The sequence below is a fragment of the Ogataea philodendri genome (assembly GCF_020536065.1).
Source record: "Ogataea philodendri strain CBS6075 chromosome Unknown scaffold9, whole genome shotgun sequence".
In the NCBI taxonomy this organism is placed as follows: Eukaryota; Fungi; Ascomycota; class Pichiomycetes; order Pichiales; family Pichiaceae; genus Ogataea; species Ogataea philodendri.
In genome coordinates this window covers 26,103-45,035 of record NW_025763790.1, presented here as the reverse complement: position 1 = coordinate 45,035, position 18,933 = coordinate 26,103, and the positions used below count along the sequence as shown (strand labels likewise).

Below are 18,933 nucleotides of genomic sequence, written 5' to 3'. Positions count from 1 at the left end.
GTAAATGGTCAGATCATAACTTACGTATTTTTGCGCGGCCCATGGGGTCCAGCTCCAGCGTGACACCGTTCAGAAACTTCACCCGGATCACAGGCCCGTGGTTTCGGATCATCCGTCGTTTTCTGCGAGCTCGTATTTCCGTAATGTCTCCGTCCGGCTCGTCCCAACGGTCGGCTTCCAAAGTGGCCTTCAAATCGGCTTCCCGACGTTTAAACTTGTCGTAGTTCATCGCAAAATGGATCAGCTCCTTGATTGTCAGCATGAACTTGATCTGGACCTCTACAGGGTCCTGGATATTGTTAATTTTTGTCACCTCCGTCAGATACTTCAGTCTGTCTCCTCTGGGCGCACCGCGCGTTTCCCCAAACTTCTTTAGTGCCTCCTTGCAGTTCTGGTACTCGCGAACAAGCTTGTTGCGGTCTTCCCGTGCAAATCGCTTTTCCTCCTTCTCTCCTCTGCTATGGAACGCTTCAAAGAACTTGGACTCCAACGGGTCCTTTTTCCGCTTGCCGGGCTCAACATGCACCTTTGCAGGCTTGCGTCGCCCTTTGCTGGCCCGCAGATCCACAAGATTCACCGGATACTGCTCAATCCTGCCTCGGAAATCGTCCAGCTCGGGATTGTGTCGAAGCCGTGCACCCACAGGAACCTCGGACACAACTTCCATGGTCAGCTGCTCAGACACCCCCGTACGCAGGTACGCGTCAAAGTCATACACGTCAGCAGCAGGCTGCTTCTCTCCTCCTCCTCGAAGAGACCGCCGTCGAGTCTCATTGTTCATGCAATTACGTAAACCGGGGAGTGTGTTTTTTTAACAACATTTTCTTTTACCCCTGCACGGCATGTCCAAGTTACGAAGAGTGTCCACCACCGGTGGGGAGCCTCCGCACGTTGATACGAGGCCTGCAGTGGAGATGCGTGCGAAACCGAACCGGACCCGCGCAAAAATCACTGTCCGGTGGAAACAATCGCTAGTGTTTCTGATCCTTTGGATCTTGACGGTCCAGTATTTCGAAAGATGGCAGGTCAGCAGCTACATCCGCGCTTGTAACTGGAAAAATTGGGAACATTGGCCTTCGGGAGCCACTCCACACCGACTGGTCATGGTAGGTGACCCGCAATTAGTGGACAATTACTCATATCCTTCTAGGAACTCGTTTCTGCTGCGCATTACACAAAAATTGAGCGATAACTATCTTCACAGAAACCACCAGATATACCACCAGATCCTCGATCCACATACAACGCTGTTCATTGGCGACCTGTTCGACGGCGGACGTGAGTGGTCGAACCCCGTTTGGTACGACGAATACATCAGGTTCTTCAAAGTGTTTAATCCGATTGAGTCTGCCAGAGCAATGCTGCAGATCCCAGGCAACCACGACATTGGGTTCGGCAATGGCGTCGAGGCAAATATTTTGAACCGGTTTACGGGCTTTTTCGGCAACCCGAACGATTACTTTCTCATTGGTAACCACTCTCTAGTGCTGCTAGATACCATTTCGTTGTCTTCCAAAGATCACCCCGACATCAACAAGGCTCCGACCGAGTTTCTGGCCAGCTTGTCCGACGCAGCACACCCCTCCAAGAAATACCCGCGAATCCTGCTTTCGCACGTCCCGCTGTACAGATTTACCGACAAACAGTCGTGTGGTCCGCTTCGTGAGTCGAAGAAGAAGTTTCCCGTCATGTACGGAAAACAGTACCAAACGGTGATCGAGTACGAAATCAGCCAGCGGATTTTGAACGGCGTGAAGCCGAAACTGGTACTGTCGGGAGATGACCATGACTACTGCCATATCCGTCACCCGCTACAGAACGCAGACACCTCGCCGACCCAGGTTGGAGAGTCTTTCACGGACGAGATCACGGTCAAGTCGTCGGCCATGACCGGAGGAATCCGCAAACCGGCGATTCAGCTGCTCTCGCTCTACAACCCATTAGATACCGTTCCCGATCCAGGCGCGACCATCGAGGAAACCGGCTCGATGGTGGTTTCTCATGACACTTTCCAGTCTCGTCTGTGCTACCTACCTGACCCGTACCAAAGTCTGCGGTGGTACTCATTCGTGATTGTGCTGATGACCGGCTCGTTCGTGATAATATATGTGTTCCCGAAATCTGCACAGACTCTGAACGAACGTGTCAAGAACCGTCTCGGGGTAATAAAGCCGCTCTTTGACGACGATCTCATGAAGAGACAGTCGTTTAAGATGAAACTCCTCGACACCGCCCTCGACTGGGACATTCCACAGAGCCCTAGCATCAAGCTCTGTGCTCTGCATGTGCTGGCCAGCATTGCCGTGTATATCACCGTGCTGGGCAGATACTTTAATTCTATATAGCATCATCGACGCGACGATAAATGGGATCAAAATAATCTAAATATATTTACATGTCCCTATGAGCACACCTGCTTTGTCTGGATGGCCGCGAGCGGCAAATAAAGCCATTCCGGCCGAGGTTGTTCATCTGATTGCCGTGAATATCCATAGTTTCCATGATCTGTTGAACTTCAGTCTGGTGAACAAATCGTGCTACAATGAGGTTCTAAATGACCACCAGCTCTGGGTAGGGTACATGAAGACCATCCGATGCTGGGACTCCAAGAAACATCGCCGCAAGTCCAAGGCCAAGGAAAATCCGTACCAGTCGGCGACTGGCAACTCGCTATTGGTGGAGGACGAGCTCACGCCCATCAACTGTGTCTCGAAAACAAGCAGCGACCCTAACATGGCACGGACGCACTTTGTGCGCATTTACGAGATCATGGCACCCATTGCCAACGACCTGCTCGTGAAGAACTACTCGAACTTTCAGTCATTGACGGTGTTCAAAGAGTTCAACGACCCATACGACCAGTCGATGCTGTTCGCTGGCATCGCCAAATTTATTCAGATCTACCGCCACGAGGACGGATACCGCAACATGGTGATCCGGCTGAACACCATTTTGGACCTATTTGTCACCTCCATCGTGAAGGAGGTCGAGGTCAAGCTGGGGAGCCAGGAGTTTGCCAAGGCCCGCAAACTGATCAGCGCATTGGACAACCTGAACCTTGGATTTGACGACCTTGAGGTCGACAGTCTTGAGGCTCTACTGGAGTTTTTCCTCGAGCGGTACTCAGACACGTACTCGTTTCTGATGACACAGGAGACAGTGGATCGCGTGTTCAAGAAAACCGACTCGACAGCGCGCGGCGTGGTGAATGGCTACGTTTTCGATTTTGAAGGGGTGGATACGCTTTTCGAGGAGATTGCCATGCTGCTTAATCACCAACTCGGCGAGATCGAAAAGATCTTTGACGTCGACACAGATGAGGTGCCGATTGTGCTGAAACTACTGGAGACGTTTCTGGGGAACTACTTGATTGGAGGACTGGTAGAGAAACTGATTGCACGGTCGAAGCAGATCGATGCAACGGAAACCACAGAAGTTGAAGAGAAGACGGAGGAAGAAGAAAAAGAAGCGGAAGAAGAGGAAGATGAACAGATTGAACAGCCCAAAGTGCCAGACCACGTCAACGTGATGAACGAAAACTCGCTGTACTTCCAGTGCGTTCCGTACCTGCACCACAAGCTGATGACCACGTTTGAAAAATTGCATTATCCACAGACATCTGGCGGAGAAGACAGCGCACAGAACATGGACTACTACCCGATTGTGTCTGGGTTCATCAACTTTTACTACGAGCAGCACCTGATGGACTTTTCTGAACAGCTCCCAAAACAGTGTCACCAGTCATTGAACCATCTGATCACCAACTGGGAGTCCAATAAAGTTGAGAACGAGAAAATGTTTGAACAGGAGATCCTGAAAATGGTGGATGATACGTCGGAAGCGCAGAGCAACCACACATTCGATCTGTTTGGCAGTTTCTCGAACATGTTCAAGCTCAAGAGCGGGAAGAAAACAGAAAAGGAACACAAGGAGGACGAGACAAAGCTCACAAAGTTTGCTGCCCGGCTCCAGATCCTCACTACCAGCGTCCAGAACATCAAGTCGCTCATCAGTATGGACCTGACGGTGTTGATTCTGCAGCACGTGAAGAATAGCTACGATCTTCTGCTTGGATTGACCAAAAACTCGGCCACGGCAGAAATCAAGGCCAGCATCCACACTGTCTGTCAGAACATATTCATCGACATGTTGTCGACGCTGATTGACCGCCACATCAAGAGCGGGTTTCAAGAAGCGCTCAGCAGACTTAAGAACTACAACCCAGCAGAGATGGATGGCCCGATAGACAACAAGGTGGAGCCGCTGACGAATTTTATTGAGCTGGTCACTGTTGGTGACCTCACTTTGCAAATGATCAGCTACTTTTACAACGAAGAGCTTGTTCGCAACGGGATCGTCAAGACAAAACCACAAAAAAGCAGAGATTTTCTGTCAGCAAACAACTGCGAGAAGATCATCGCCAAACTGGAGATGATGCTGGACACATACGTGGCAGATGGACTGGATATCAGTATCGGGCTGATTATTAACGAGGTCAATCTGTGCATTGTGAGGTCGCAGGTGAACGAAGGAACGTACAATTTGCTAACATTGGAGCAACTTGCCATTACCAACGGAATGCCAAACGTCTACGTGCGCCAGACAGTGGAGATACTCGATACGCACTTCAAAATGTTATCGGAATCTATTGATAAATCCATATTAGACGTATTTAAGGAGGAAATAGGCGAGCGGTTTATAGCGGCGTTCATCAAGCTCCTGACCAAGAAGCTTGTCATTTCGACGATCGGCGCGATCCAGTTCATCACAGATATCAACTGCTTTTACGACTTCTTTGTCAAGTGCAAAATCAAGCCAACGGTGCAGTATCTGGTATCGTTCAAGAAAATCAGCCAGCTTTTCCTGATCGAGTGCGACGATCGCAAAAAATGCAAGGACCTTGGCAAACTCGTGATCGATCTTGGCAGAGACAACGGTATCTTCAATCCAGAAGAGGTGTACACGTTTGTGAGCCGGCGCAGTGACTGGGTCAGCATCAAACGGTCTGTCGACAAGATCATGTACGGGTTCGGGCCCGACGATTGCATAATTGTGTAAAGTTCTCAAACCGCATGTATAATCTTATATACCATTCAAGGTATCAGTTTCGTCGTCCAAACGGAGGAAGACGTCGATCACATCAAACGGTTTAGGTTTCTGGGGATTTTTCAGGTCGAGGCATTTGAGCTGCTGAAACAGTCTGTACTCTGCGTCCACCACGTATGGGTCCTCAGAGTCCGGGTTCGGCGTTGTATCTGTGTTTGGATACAGCCCGGCAAATAGGTTGACTTTGAAGTTGTTGGTCTGGTAGAACAGAGCACCGTAGTTAATGGTTGCAGCCTGGAAACTGATAATCGTGTCGATCAGATTGGCGGCGTCGCCGTAGTTCCGGACACAACACAGCTGCTTGAAGCTTCTCACAAACAACTCCAGAGTGCTCTGCTCTTCTTTGGCGCACGAACTGTACGGAGTGGTGCTAAGTTTCAGGGTCAGCAGCGTGGCAAAGTCCAAGGCAATCTTGCAAAAGATCGGCGATTTGGCAATATCCATGGTTTCCAAGAGATCGACTAGCTTCTGGGAGCCAGAAGCCAGCGCGGTTTGCTGGAAAGCCTTGTCTGCGCTGTCCTTAGTAGGCTCAAACATAATCAACGACAAGTGGATCATGTTCACCAAACACTGCAGTGGCTGGTAGTGCGAGGCAGAAACAGTGCTAAGCTGGTGCTTCCAGGCAGAAAGCGAGCTCTGGACCAAATCGTCGGCGGCGCTGTTGTTCTGGTCGATGTCAAACACCAGACCGTTCAACAGTCTGGAGAAAAACATCACCAGGTCCACCAGGTGGCCGATGTACGAGTTCTGATTGCGCTTGAGCTCGACCAGCTTGTCGGTAGATGACTCCCACTGGAAGCCCTGTCTGAAACCATGAAGAGTGCCCAGAACGAAAATCAAACACCAGGTGTTCTGGTTATGTGGGGAAGACACGGATGCCTTGTGGAATTCGAGTTGCAACGCACGTTCACGTGCACGCTGGAGCAACGAATAAATATCGAGATCGTGCTGCAGCGGGAAGGAGGCCAGAAACACCACCGCTTGCACTGAATAAATATCTGACACGAGCTGGAGCTGCTGCTGCAAGAACGAGGCGATCTGGTCGTCGGGACGAACAAGATACACAATGGTCCAGAACAGCAACGGCGACTGACGATACAGGTTGGTTGGGGAGGGGAGGTGGTGCATTATAGGCACCAAATGCAGATAGGTGGAGCTGAAAGTATCGAAAGTTTGGGAAATGGTGGTTGCAGAAAATTCCTTGCTACCAACACTGTAGCTCTGGTCAGGGTCGAGCAGGTCTTCGTCCTCAGACACTACCGAGGATACCGAGTCGACTGAGAGCGACTTGTAGCTCTCGTCGCTGGACGGAGACCTCGAGGAAATTGGGGAGGGCAGACCGGAAATCGATTCCAGGTCGAGCAAGCCGTCCACTTTGATTCCACGCTCTTGGATGATGTTCTGCAACAGTCTGTCTTGCAGAAGCAGCATATCAACGACTCCCTTCATGTTTTCGATGCTGTCTGCGAGATTTTTGATGATGGTGGATCGTTGCACGTGTACCACGGTTTCCAGGTGGCAGTCGTGGCCCCGCTTGGCACAGGAAGTGCACGGACTGGGTCTGGTCTCGGCGAGGTTGCACTTGATCTTGTGCTTACGACACCGGGCACAGGACTTGAGGAAGCGCAACTTGGGCTGTCCCTTGGAGGCACCTTGGCGGTTACTCACCACGGCCTGGGGCTTTGGGGCCGGCTGGACACGGCGTTTCTTGAGCGTGTTGGGCAACAGAGTTACCAACTTTCGTTTGGGCGACGACTCGCACATATTTTTGCGAAAAAGGGGGAGGATGTGTTGCTTTTAACTGGCATTAGAGCCGTCCTGCATCGTGCGCAAAAAGTCCGGGGAAGGAAAGGTGTTGGGGTGTGTTCACCGAACCCGGGTGGGGGTGGACATGAGGAGGCCGAATTTGTACGGGGTGAGGAGAAGAGAAGCTGGCGGGGGTATATCGCAGCCATACACGGCCGTTTGGTTGCAAGATGGCCTTCAAACAGAGGACGAAAACCAGCTTGGCCCAGGACTATCATACCACAAAATCTTGGCTGAGGTAATCAGCGAGCATAATTCCAGCCAATGCCGTGGTCGGTTTTACAAATATTTTCATGTCAAAGTACTATATGCAGCAAAACAGCTCTGGAAAAAATCGGAGGGCGACGGAGTCCGAAAACATAGGAGAATATTCCTCACTCCGAGGGATTAAATAATAGCTAATGGAGATAATAGGGGGTGGGAAAATGCCGATTTTGGATCCCTTTATCGCACCCCGTGAAAAAGGTTTATTCAAATTCTTTTATTGGCTAACTCCCCTTAAAGCCCTGCAAAAACACAAGTGTTACGTAATGTATTTGCGTTTTTTCTGAAATGTCTACCGCGTTCCATGGCATGTTTACCGGGGGGCGGTACGCGCTCTCACAACCTCTAGAGAACGTGTTGCTCGACTCGTTCACGGCTTACTGCGACGAAAACGACCAGCAGGACCTTTTAATCGTCAATCTGAAACCGTTCTTCGAACAATACCTGCACGTTTCTGAAAAACTACTAGCATTCATACAACCGCATCAATTTATCCTAAAAGGTACCACCGAGGTTGTGGACTTTGAGCACTACCTTTACCAAGGTGGGCTGCTATTAATTTTAAACAAAAACCTCGAAATCATCGAGCACAACTGGAAACTTGTGTTTTCTGCGCTGGGACGCAAGCCAAACACGAGCGAAAAGCTGCGCTTGCCCGACATCGAGAAACTGGCTGCTCTTTTGAACCAGAACACCCCGCAAACAACCATCGCAGACATGCTCACCGTTCAAGGCGACAAGCAATACATCGATTTCTGGGATTTCGCGCTGATTTTGGGGCGCGTTGGCGAACTAAGTACAAAATGGGATTAATTCATTGCTATGCTTACAAAATATGCTTGGATCTGAAGTAGTTTCTCAGATATTGCACTTGCCATAAACCAACGCCAATCAGTACAAACATGATCAAAACACTGAAGTTTCTCGTACGTCTGTTGGTGCTCTCGTTGGTATCTCTTAGTCTTTCCTCTCTTCTAACCAAATATTGCATCTCGCCGCTGATTTCGTCAATCATCTCCTCGATCTTACGGAACTCGACCTCCGCAGGCTTCAATTTCTCCACTGCCTGGATGGCATTCCAGTCTCTGGCGGCCGCACCGGCCTCCACCTCCAACTCGATCTCCCGCGACAGCTGGCCTTCTCTTTGTCTGTTGAGCAAGCGGTTCTCAAAACACACGTCCAGCGATGTGGACGATTGCGTCGTGAACGCGGCGTGGAAGTTGCCCGCCACGTCACGTTGCTTCCGGTACTCGTTGCCCTCGGAATCCACAATCCGTAGCGTCAAACTCTGTCCGTCGCCCACAAACCCGTTCGTGTTCACGTTAACAACAACAAGCTGTCCGCCGGCAATCGGCTCCCTCACACACGTCGGTGGTGGGTTGTGCAGCGTGGCAGGCACCTCCAGCTTTAACGAGGCTGCCAATGTCGCATATAAAACAAGAAATTTCACCAGCTCGACAAACTGCATCGCTATAAACACAGATCTAATTATAAAACCGCGTCGAGTTGAAATTTTTGGCCAACTTTTCAGGGCCTGCCACGGCAATATACGGTTCAACTATTTTTTTTTAATTTACAATCTCGTAATCACTCTGGGTGGTAGTCGTCGTCGGCCTTGGCGGGAGTAGGCGCGGTCCAGTCACCAACGGCAGGAGAGGTGCCCCAATCGCTTTCGTGCGGAGTCTCGGCGTCGGGCTGCCATGCAGAACGGCCTCCCCACACAGATCCTGACCCATCGTTCCAGCCAGGAGTCTTGCCCCCACTGCCCCAGGCAGGCGTCTTACCGCCAGAATTCCAAGCAGGAGTCTTTCCTCCAGAGTTCCAAGCAGGAGTTTTGCCTCCAGAGTTCCAAGCAGGAGTTTTGCCTCCAGAGTTCCAAGCTGGCGTTTTACCGCCCGAGTTCCACGCTGGAGTCTTACCCCCACTGCCCCAGGCAGGAGTTTTTCCTCCACTGCCCCAGGCCGGAGTCTTTCCACCGCTTCCCCAGGCAGGCGTCTTGCCACCACTGCTCCAGGCCGGCGTTCTTCCTCCTCCAGGGCCAAATCCGCCACCATTGTTGCGGATGGACCCACCGTTTGCACCGTTTGGAGGACCTCCGGAAGAAAATGCAGCTCCTGGACGTCTGCCACGGTAATTGTCCAGATATTGTTCGTACGGCACAAACGTGCCAGGACGCGTCTCAAACAGCAAGTCCGACTTGCTGATAGGAATGATCTTGGCCGGGTTGTGCATCTCCACACGCGCAACCTCACCGTTAGCATCTTTCACGATACCTTTCTTTCCCTTGTAAGGTCCTTTTCTCACACTAACGTGCTGACTGATTGTGATATCCCGGCCACCGAACTTGGCTGCCACAACTGGTGCAGCAGGAGGAGGCATCACTCTGTCCGGGTTCATCTTGTTGAGGTCTGGAGCCTTGAATGCAGAGAGAATCGATCCTTTGTTGGAGACAGTTTGCACTTCGGACGAATCCACAACCATGATTCCGCCATTCTCCTTAAGAGTTCTTGACTTGAGGAACAGATGGGAGCGGTAAATATGCACAATGTTTCCCTCTCTTCTCTCTCCACCGGCCTCTTTCACAACGTCACCGACAGCGATTTCGTTACCGCTTCTGTCCGTAGACTTTTCTGTCATCTTATTGAGCTCCAGAGCAGACTGGATGGCCTTTGGCTCGACCTTCACCACTCTTCCGTCTGTGCACAGCACAGTGAAAACTTCCTTCTCGGCTCTAATCACAATACCAACGTTCTGAGAGTTCAACTTGACAAGCTGGAGTAGCTCAAAAGCACCAGCCTGCACAGTTGCACTGGAAGAATCAACACTCTTCAACAGATAGTTAGGGAAAACGGTGATATCTTTCTTCGTTTGGTCAGAAACAAGAGTCACTTGGTTATCTTCCACCTTGACGATTAATCCACTTTCGTTGGCGTGGACACCATGCACAATGGTAACGTGGTCACCAGCAAGGAAGATCTTTCTCAGAGTAGACGTAGGAACTTCGACGATCGAGTTATTAAGTTCAGAATCCTCGTTTCCTTCCAGTTGAATACGAGCAATCTTGGCTTCTGGAGCTCCAACAACCTTACCTTTCATCTTGGCCTGTTCACCACTGACAATCTCCACTCTATCATCTGGTTGGAAAACAATAGCGTTGTCGCTAGCATCCTTCAACGAAGAGGCGATCGACTGGAGATCGATTCCGTCGGAGTTGCTTCCGGAATTGAACAACGTGAGCTCGTGCAACGTAGGCTTGATATTCTTGCTCTCAATTTGTTGGATCTTGATATCTTTGTACAGGAATCCGTCAATGAACTCCTCGTTTCTGTAAACGTAGTAGCCTCTTTCTCTTCTTGCTGTGGATAAGTGTTCCGGATCGTTTTGACTAGCCTCAAACTCGGAAAACAGTCTTTGTGGAGGTCTGAATTTGGAGCTTGCTGGACCTCTCTTACCCTTGGAGGAATCGAAAACTCCCTGTGACTTGCCGTAGTCCAAACGAGGAACAAGTTTCACCCTCACTTCCAAGTCGTTCTCTGCCAAATTGTCAACAATTCCCAAATCTCCCTTGTACTTTCCGACTTTCACACGAACATAGGCTCCAGGCTGCAGTTGAACCTCGTTGGATCTTCCTGGACGCAAAAGGTCGGGATATTCTTCAATTGGGACAAGAATCTTGTTGTTGGCATAGATTCCGGGAATACCCTGGATAATCTGGTTAACAGCGTCCAGCTTGCGCGCCTCGATGTAAACATATCCAGTAAAATTATCTCTCTGGAAAGCACTGAACACCTCGCCAAACTTCTTGTTCAACATACGGGCGTAGATCTGTTTGACAAGTTCCTTTTCCAGTCCGTTTCGCACACGAACACCCCAAATCAATGGGTCGTCAACAGAAGGCAGAAGCAGTCGTTGAGAAACGTTGGTATTGGATCCCATGTAACGGGACGAGGCAGACCGACCATATCTGGCTTTGAACTGATCAGCCAATGCCTGGGCATCCTGTTCGTCCAGCTTTTCTCTCGTACGGTCCAATTTTCTGTGCAAACGGTCGCTTACTGCTCCTGTCTCGTCGTGCGTCTGATCATCGGCTAAGAATTCGTTACGAAGGATTTCTGCGTCCTCGTCGTCTTCATCCTCCTCATCGTCGTCATCAACTTCGGCCTCAACATCCAGGAACTGGTTACCGCGCTTCTTTTTGCGTCCACGGAGAGCCTCGTCTTCATCGTCATCATCTTCATCTTCGTCTTCTTCGTCATCCTCTCCATCAAGATCGATATTATCAAGGTCCTCGTCCTTGACCTCATCTTCCTCTTCAACGTCCGGCTTGACCTCAGCCGGTGGACTCTGTTTCACGACTTCCCCGGTGTTGGTAGTTTCCTCACTCATTATCCATACTATTTATTTAATTGCCACTACTATTTTTCAACGCAAATTTTTTCGCGGGCTCAAAACCTTATATACAGTGAACGACAGAAGAGTAGCTTCGTCGGTGGATGTGGGTGGTGAGCTGGGTTCCTTAGCTGGGATCAGCTCGACCGCCATGGAAGTCTGAGAAGAGCAGCAAGGAAGGTTTGGGAGGTGTTGGCTTCTCCCAATTTTCTAAGATACTCTGTACCGAATGTAGCTGTGTCACCGAACTTATCTCTTCTTTTGCCAGTTGAAAGCTCCTCTTGCAAAGTCCAGCGGTTTCTTTTGCATCATCTTTCTCTTTTTGCTCTCGGTGAACAACACATGACGTTGCACAACAGGATCGTAATGGATATGTTTTCTTTCGTTTGCGGATCTCTGGACCACCAACGAGCGGGTGTAGCCGGTTTTAGCAGTGGAGATGAGCTGGATCACCGTCGTCTTAGCCTTAGCTTCTGGATTGTTAGTGCAAACACGTGTTTGGAGTATACCTACTTGCCATACTGGTGAAGAATAATTAGTGAAAAAAAAAGCTAGATGGGGTCGATCGCCGGGACTGTAAACTGAATTATCTTAAATCAGCATCTTCTTCAAACAGCATGAATAAATTGGAGGACCTCAATCCTTTGTTCTGCCCGTCGTCTATAGGCGGACAGGATAATGCTCCGCTTGATGAACGAATGCCAACGATGACCAATTACTACAAGTTCGCATTGGTGGGGAAGATTAATGCTTACTTCTACCAAATACAAGAGTCTCCCGTGAAACGGGACACAGAGAACCCAGAAAAACCAAAGGAGGAACAGATGTCGCCCCTGAAAATGCTCCAGAATTACGAGTCCACAGTACGGTCCCAATTGGCCGAGGATTACAGGATATCGGATATCCTCACTTATGGAGCCAAAAAAGAGATATGCATTTTCCGGATGGAGACCACTCTCAACAAGCACGATCAGGACCTCGGGTTCAACCAGTTAAAGGACGCAATAGACAACTTGATCAACGAGCATAAGCTCTCGATGAAACTGGTATCGGCTAGCAGTTTCGACGCAAATTCTGTGTTCAAACCGCAGCCGGCCCATCATCACGGCGCGAGGCCAGTCAGCATTGTGTACCTGAGTTTCCTGCGAGCTTTGAAGAAGTATCTCTGTCAGAAACTAACTATTTCCCGGCCGGACGTTGAGATTCTGCCTTTCGCCAACCAGCTTCTTGTCAAGTCGTCCGAGGACGCATTTCGGATCCTGAAGATCAACGCTTCGCTCAGCATCCGCAACGAGATCATCACCAACATGACTGTCTGCGGCATTCCCCAGTTTTACCGTCTCTCAACTCTGTTGGACGGAGAATTCGATATCCTGAAAAACAACTACGTGCTGTACATCTGTCCATCCGGTGTCCGATGCAGCTTTGCCAATATGAACATGCTGGCCAACTCGATCTCGTTCGAGCCGCCATCCAACTATGAGAACATGCTTTCACTTCTGGCCGGAAATTCAAACATACAGCTCACTACCCCATCGCGTTGGATCAAACTGGTGCCAAACCTTAACCACATGAACGGATTAACTCCAAAAATAGCAAAGTACCTGGAAAGTGCGGCACCGAACTCAAAGTACATTATGTGGCCCGCGGAGCTTTGTATGATTCAGTTTGCTGACGCAGAAATTGAGCCTCAAGTGGATATCGAAGACTCGTTCAATCTCATTGAAGAGCTAATGCAGGAGTCCGAAGAAGTCCCGGATGTTAAAATGGAGCAGATCGAGGAAGAGCCAGAGACTCACACAGACGTCGAAATGGATCAGGTCAAGGAGTCTCCCGGAAATTGGGACGACTTATTTGGGGACGAGTCTGCAGACGATGAAGTTGAAGAATCCCCTCCAAGTGAAGAGACCAAAGAACGAATAGAGTTTGAGTCGAGTCCTGTGAATCAAACCCAGGACTTCATTGAACAGAGCTCAACCAATCCTTTTTACGAAGACCCGGGAGCTCCTTCGCCGGTGTCGTTTCAGATATTTGCATCTCCAAGTCCTCAGACAACAGATATGTCTTCCACAACCGAGGAGCCGCACATTGGAACTCCCAAAGGTACTCCCAAAGATCTCAAAAAATCGATATTTGCTCCGCTGAACTTCAACCCGCTCATTGAAAAAGACATAGACAGCAAGTATTCCAATGGCGGAAAGTTCTTTGTGAAGAACGATTCACAAAGCGCTCGTTCGCAGGAGTCTGCGTCGACAACACCGACTTTCTGGAAGAATAAAAAAGCCGAAAGCGATTTCGAAGACCAGGATTTGATCAGTGATAGTGAAGAAGATGTAGAGGAGGAAGAGGAGGACCAAGAGGAGGACCAAACAGGACTGGGAATCAGTATTCAGTCGATCGCCAAAAACACAGGAATCTTATCGTCCATCACTGCCTTTGCTCCACCTCTTGCCAGCCAGCCGACTGCACCTGTTGTGTCGCAAGAAATTCAAAATTGGCTGTTCTGGATCCTCAGGGGGCCTCCTATTTGCACAATCCCACCACGATTTCTTACCCAAGGAAATCCGCATATCTCCAAGGACCGGATTGACCAAGTGCTTCCAATCTTACAGGAGTTGACGTTGTACTCCTCAGATTCGGATAATATGTTTCGGGAGAAACCAGGCGAGGTACCCGAAACTTTGGAAAAGGTGATACTGGACGTTTTCCCTGGTTCATCCAAAGTGAGGCTTTATGAGCTATTGGACTGCGTTCGTACAACGCCAGAGGTGAAGCTTTTTGATAGTCTTTTTGGCAATACACAGGAAGTGATCAAGCTTGAGGTTCCAAGGTTCGATTTCGACGACCCCAGCTTTGCAACCACCTCTCCGTTGATGAACGTGGTTGAAACCGAAAACAAACGCCATTCGGGAGTCTTTAGGGATAACACCAACTCTGCAATTTTGGATTCTGTTCAACGGAACTCGTTGTTTCGCATTCCAACCACGCTTCTCAACACCAAGAGAAACAATAATCAGATGAAAATTAACGAGACAAGTCTGGATTACTGGAAACTGTTGGATCTTCAGCCATTCAAGGAGCCTATAAATACCAGAGTCGTCTTTATCATTCCTAAGAGTACGCCTTTCCTGCGGGAAAAGAGCCGGCTTTTTTTGAGCGATCTTGCTTCCACCTACCAAAGCTGCAATCTTGGTAGTATGAAACAATTACAGGACCTGCTCGAGATCGATGCAGATAACGATGAACTCTTCTTACAGACCGTTAAGGACCGTCTTGGTGACCTTGCTTCGTCGCTCAAGAACCAGTATCTCGTCGATTACGAGTCCCAGAAAGACCCTGTTCTTGTGCTCATTGGTGTCACCAGTACCAGCATGCAATTCACAGCCAATCTGGCTGACGTACTGGAGCAGTTTCAATCGTCCTTGACTCAGAAAACAATTGATTTCGAGATGGATGAGGACGCACGCAAGCGTAGAAAGAAGAATGAGAGCGATGCTTCAACTATCCCAATTCCGATCCGTTCATTTTATAAACTCATTCCCTTGCAGGACTATTTCCCAAGCAACGGCTCTTTCGCAGTCATTTCGTGCAAGAAAATGATTGAGACTGCTCTTCAGCTTTATGAGCTATGCCCTGGCAACGAGAAGTTTCAGCCCTTTAAGAACAGAGCCCGAGTGATGTCTATTTCTCGAGAGCTTCCCCAGAAGATTCCATTCGTGATGACCAAGAACCCTGTCTCGTCAGGCTTGATAGTGGACGATCTCTATCTTCACGTTTGTTACGAAAGATCCATCGACAAGCACTGGTGCGTGGCCAGCTGGACCGATCAGTACGGAGAAATCAACTTTGTGAGATCCTGGTACATCGCACCAGAATCAAAATGGCACAACTTTGAAGAAGTCTCTGACGAGATACTGTCCACGACGTTGGAATACGTTGCCCATCATCCAGGAAAAACGTATGTGATCCTGACCAGACTGAACAATATCATTCCAGACGACGAGTTGACTGAATGGAAACGGCTATCTATTAAAAATGGCAAGCTGGTTTTAATCGTTCTGGCTGTTGAATTGGAACCGTCCACGCTGATTTTATCTCACATTCAAAAGCAAAAAGATGAAATCAAGGACATGTATTCTGTGAAATTCACGGCTGGATCGACAACATCCCAGATGATGACTCCTAATGTGGCTAATAGAATTGAGAGTCCAATGGCGGGCCAAACTCCATCTTTTGATCCTGCTGCTTCTCCTATGGATACCACAGGGATATCTTCATCGCAACAACCGTTAATGGAGAACCCAGAACTGGTGGAACTCTCGAACGAGTGCTACGGACTTATATTCCAAGTTGCCCAGCAGTTATCTAATCAGTCGATCCGAATGCCGTTGAGAACCGGTTTCTTGGTCAATTCTGGGATTCGCACCAGTGAGGGCTATCCAACAGGTGCAATCATCGAGCTGAACCTCTTGAGTTGCCAAGCTGGAGTGGTTTCAATTGACTTGCTAAAAAAGCTCATTTGTCAGTACAAGCATCTTGGCGTCCTGAACAGAAATGGCATCTGCCCGTGGCATGTTCACGCGGTGAGAAAGATGTTGGACTACTTAGTGCATGTACAGATCGAATAAAATAATTTAATTAAGTGAACTTTATCCAGTAGATATCGTGTAGCTTGGGAAGAAATAGCTTGCCTTCCAAATACAATTTATCGTCCTCCTCTAGTAAAATGTTTTGGAGTTTGCACTCCTTGTAGGTCACCTCTATGCTCTTTTGACGGTTTTCATCCATCTTCTTAAGCGAATACAGAATCTTGTCTTTGGTAGCAGTTTTTTCGTCAAGCGACAAAGATTCAAAGTTGTGTCGCATCCACAGTGCAAGTTGGAAGTTAATTAGGGTGTTCATTAGTTCAAGATGATCAATGTGCTGCCGAAGTCGCTTATGTGATTTCCGCTCGATAATGTCTGGTCCCTCAGAGACAATAAAGTTGAGGAACGACTCGTCGATTGATGGCGATTTAAAGAACCAGGAGTATGGTTCTCCATAGTCCACGTTTGAGGCGATCTGTTCCAGCAGGTTTAAGCTCAGTAAAAGCAACATCTCCTCCTCTTGTATACACGCGTTTGAAAAAAGCTCAACAAGCTCACGGGTCGGTAATTGTATGAGTTTTTCGCCATACTCCAAAATCAGCTGCGACGTGTACCTGTCTGGATCTGGGTCCAGCCGTTTGGCCATATTGTATAGAAGATTCATAATTGTACTCTTAAGTGGAATCGAATCGTACTTTGGAGCACCAATCTCTTCTGGGATCGCTGCTGTTTTTAGCACCCGCAATTCATTCTCAAAAATTGGGCCAGAAACTTTATTGGATGTGAACAGGATTTTGGAGACCTCTCTGAATCCCGTCACAATCGACTCTCCACTCAGGAATAACACAGCGTTGTAGATGTATGTTGAGCGGATCGCTTGGATGTCGCTCTGTTGGTTGCCAATATAATTCTGAGATTCCATATCATACCAGTAAAAGTCGACAAACAGGCGAATTAGGTTTTTCCAGATTCTCCAACTGACAAAGTATGGCTTCTGATGCTGCAGACTTGCACAGTTCAACGCCCATTTGAGAAAATCCCAAAAGTTTGTACTCAGCCTGTTGAAATGGATGTTTGTCAGTAACTGCTCGTCGTGTTTATCATCATCTGTGTTTATGTTTGTAAGAGATATCCCGTTGCGCAAGTTGCCAGTCTGCGAGCTCTGAGCGCTTTTCGGTTTGCTTCTGTCGCGTATATCTGTCCAACGATACTGGTCTATTGGTTTCAGAAAAGCAAACAGCTGGTACATCAATTCCCTTAGTTGTTTATCAGAATCAGGGCTCACGAGCTGGGGAGCAAAAAAATCGTCCATTGGCTGGGTGTCCGCTTTCAGTAGATCCATCATGTGGACACAGATATCTAAACATCGTAAATTCAAAGGTCGCTTTGTGTATCCATCGTCCAAATGGCGTATATCTGGAGTTATTTGAGGAGCGAGCGTTGTTCCTGTGAGTATTAAATTCATTATTTTGAAGTTCGGCAAATTCAGCGTGGGCATATCTGCCAGCATTGTTGTCTCTATGTAGGAGACAAGCTTGTCGAAACTGGAATAACGCAGCAAGTCGTGCTGATGATCCAACTCGAAGGACATATATACATTTGTGAACTATTTATTTACAATTTTGGCTGTGCAAAATTTAGCGTTGTGCTTTAGTCGAACTCTTTACAAAACTTGACCACCTTGTTAACGGTGAACTCCACGCCACCTGGGGCAGAGCCTGGACCAACATTGTGCAACGCTCCAGGAATGAAATCGGAATGCTCCGACCACATTCCTGGAGGAGTCACGCTCTTCCATTGGTTGAAAATGGCTCTTCTGTCAACGAAGGACGGAACATACTCGTCGGCCTCGGAGTACAAAACACAGATTGGTCTGTAGACAGCACCGAAAGTTTTGGCATTGTCCTCTGGAGTCAGATCGGAGGAGAAGAAGTCGTCATCTCCCAACTTGGAAGCCAGTGAAAGCCATCTGTAGGCATTGAGTGGAGCTCCCAGGAACAGATCAGAGTATCTGCCTGGCAAAACATCGAGTGGGCGGCCTTCATCAACGTAGGTTTGTGCAAACTGGTTCATCTCTTCAAGCTCTTTCCAACCTTTTCCTTGTTTCTCCAGCTCCAAGTATATTGCCTCTCTATCGGAGATGGATGCTTGGATGATGCCTCCTTCAACGTGCTTGGAGCTTTCTTCAGGGGCGTACTTAGAAAAATACTGGATGATATCTTGACATCCAGTGGAATGTCCCATCAACACAATCTTTTCGCGAGATCCACCTCTTTCCGACCGAAGATACTCAACCAACTGGCCAATCTCCTCTGCATCTCTCTTCAGCGAACCAGTTCCCCATCCTAAGTACGAAGAACTGAAATGAATTTGAACTAAGGTCCATCCAATCTTGTCCAATCCGGCAGCAAGATCTGGTAGATAAGGAACATTCATCAGCCCGTCAGTAAGGCCGCCAATGAAGAGGACAACCTTTTTGGATTGCGGGCCGGAGTTCAAAAACTCGAATGCTGTGAGTCTAGCAGCATACTCATGGACAAACCCTTGAACGGGTTGGTGGATAGTCAGACAATAAGAAACCATTGGGGGTGTACAATGCTAACTTTTTTCCAAAGCATCCATCCTCGGAGAATTATTCAGTCTCGGGAATATATTCCCTTCTTATCTCCCTTGATAAGCGGAACAATATTTTTTCAACTGGAAGATGCAAGGAGCCAAGCTTGAACGAAGCAAAACTGCGTAAGTAAACCGTATTGAGACTGATTCGGCAACTAACATTTCC

General features: G+C 48.5%; 10 protein-coding genes and 1 pseudogene across 11 annotated transcripts; 5 read left to right on the top strand and 6 right to left on the bottom strand.

Annotated features, from left to right (window-relative positions):
* Positions 1 to 13: 13 nt before the first annotated feature.
* Positions 14 to 781, bottom strand: OGAPHI_000202 (uncharacterized protein; the record flags this gene model as incomplete). Its single annotated transcript, XM_046202864.1, has 1 exon — positions 14 to 781. One exon carries the CDS (start codon positions 779 to 781, stop codon positions 14 to 16), a length of 768 nt encoding a protein of 255 aa, XP_046064675.1.
* Positions 666 to 7,989, top strand: OGAPHI_000200 (annotated as a pseudogene). The gene is made up of 6 exons: positions 666 to 689; positions 852 to 2,305; positions 2,409 to 5,054; positions 5,404 to 5,688; positions 6,420 to 7,014; positions 7,528 to 7,989. Coding segments are annotated over exons 1-6 (5,466 nt in total).
* On the bottom strand, positions 5,083 to 6,870 carry OGAPHI_000201 (uncharacterized protein; the record flags this gene model as incomplete). Its single annotated transcript, XM_046202853.1, has 1 exon — positions 5,083 to 6,870. One exon carries the CDS (start codon positions 6,868 to 6,870, stop codon positions 5,083 to 5,085), a length of 1,788 nt encoding a protein of 595 aa, XP_046064674.1.
* A 13-nt stretch (positions 7,990 to 8,002) lies between the features above and the next one.
* On the bottom strand, positions 8,003 to 8,644 carry OGAPHI_000199 (uncharacterized protein; the record flags this gene model as incomplete). Its single annotated transcript, XM_046202832.1, has 1 exon — positions 8,003 to 8,644. One exon carries the CDS (start codon positions 8,642 to 8,644, stop codon positions 8,003 to 8,005), a length of 642 nt encoding a protein of 213 aa, XP_046064673.1.
* On the top strand, positions 8,079 to 9,310 carry OGAPHI_000198 (uncharacterized protein; the record flags this gene model as incomplete). The annotated part of the gene is made up of 2 exons (XM_046202821.1): positions 8,079 to 8,681; positions 8,780 to 9,310. The coding sequence occupies 2 exons, from the start codon at positions 8,079 to 8,081 to the stop codon at positions 9,308 to 9,310; spliced, it is 1,134 nt and encodes a 377-aa protein (XP_046064672.1).
* OGAPHI_000197 (uncharacterized protein) lies at positions 8,764 to 11,562 on the bottom strand (the record flags this gene model as incomplete). Its single annotated transcript, XM_046202808.1, has 1 exon — positions 8,764 to 11,562. One exon carries the CDS (start codon positions 11,560 to 11,562, stop codon positions 8,764 to 8,766), a length of 2,799 nt encoding a protein of 932 aa, XP_046064671.1.
* Positions 10,117 to 11,728, top strand: OGAPHI_000196 (uncharacterized protein; the record flags this gene model as incomplete). The annotated part of the gene is made up of 3 exons (XM_046202797.1): positions 10,117 to 10,512; positions 10,786 to 11,112; positions 11,270 to 11,728. 3 exons carry the CDS (start codon positions 10,117 to 10,119, stop codon positions 11,726 to 11,728), a joined length of 1,182 nt encoding a protein of 393 aa, XP_046064670.1.
* A 454-nt stretch (positions 11,729 to 12,182) lies between these two features.
* On the top strand, positions 12,183 to 16,193 carry OGAPHI_000195 (uncharacterized protein; the record flags this gene model as incomplete). Its single annotated transcript, XM_046202786.1, has 1 exon — positions 12,183 to 16,193. The coding sequence occupies one exon, from the start codon at positions 12,183 to 12,185 to the stop codon at positions 16,191 to 16,193; it is 4,011 nt and encodes a 1,336-aa protein (XP_046064669.1).
* A 10-nt stretch (positions 16,194 to 16,203) lies between these two features.
* On the bottom strand, positions 16,204 to 17,661 carry OGAPHI_000193 (uncharacterized protein; the record flags this gene model as incomplete). Its single annotated transcript, XM_046202764.1, has 1 exon — positions 16,204 to 17,661. One exon carries the CDS (start codon positions 17,659 to 17,661, stop codon positions 16,204 to 16,206), a length of 1,458 nt encoding a protein of 485 aa, XP_046064667.1.
* Positions 16,523 to 17,008, top strand: OGAPHI_000194 (uncharacterized protein; the record flags this gene model as incomplete). Its single annotated transcript, XM_046202775.1, has 2 exons — positions 16,523 to 16,593; positions 16,753 to 17,008. The coding sequence occupies 2 exons, from the start codon at positions 16,523 to 16,525 to the stop codon at positions 17,006 to 17,008; spliced, it is 327 nt and encodes a 108-aa protein (XP_046064668.1).
* Positions 17,662 to 17,801: 140 nt separating the features above from the next.
* Positions 17,802 to 18,734, bottom strand: OGAPHI_000192 (uncharacterized protein; the record flags this gene model as incomplete). Its single annotated transcript, XM_046202753.1, has 1 exon — positions 17,802 to 18,734. One exon carries the CDS (start codon positions 18,732 to 18,734, stop codon positions 17,802 to 17,804), a length of 933 nt encoding a protein of 310 aa, XP_046064666.1.
* Positions 18,735 to 18,933: the final 199 nt, after the last annotated feature.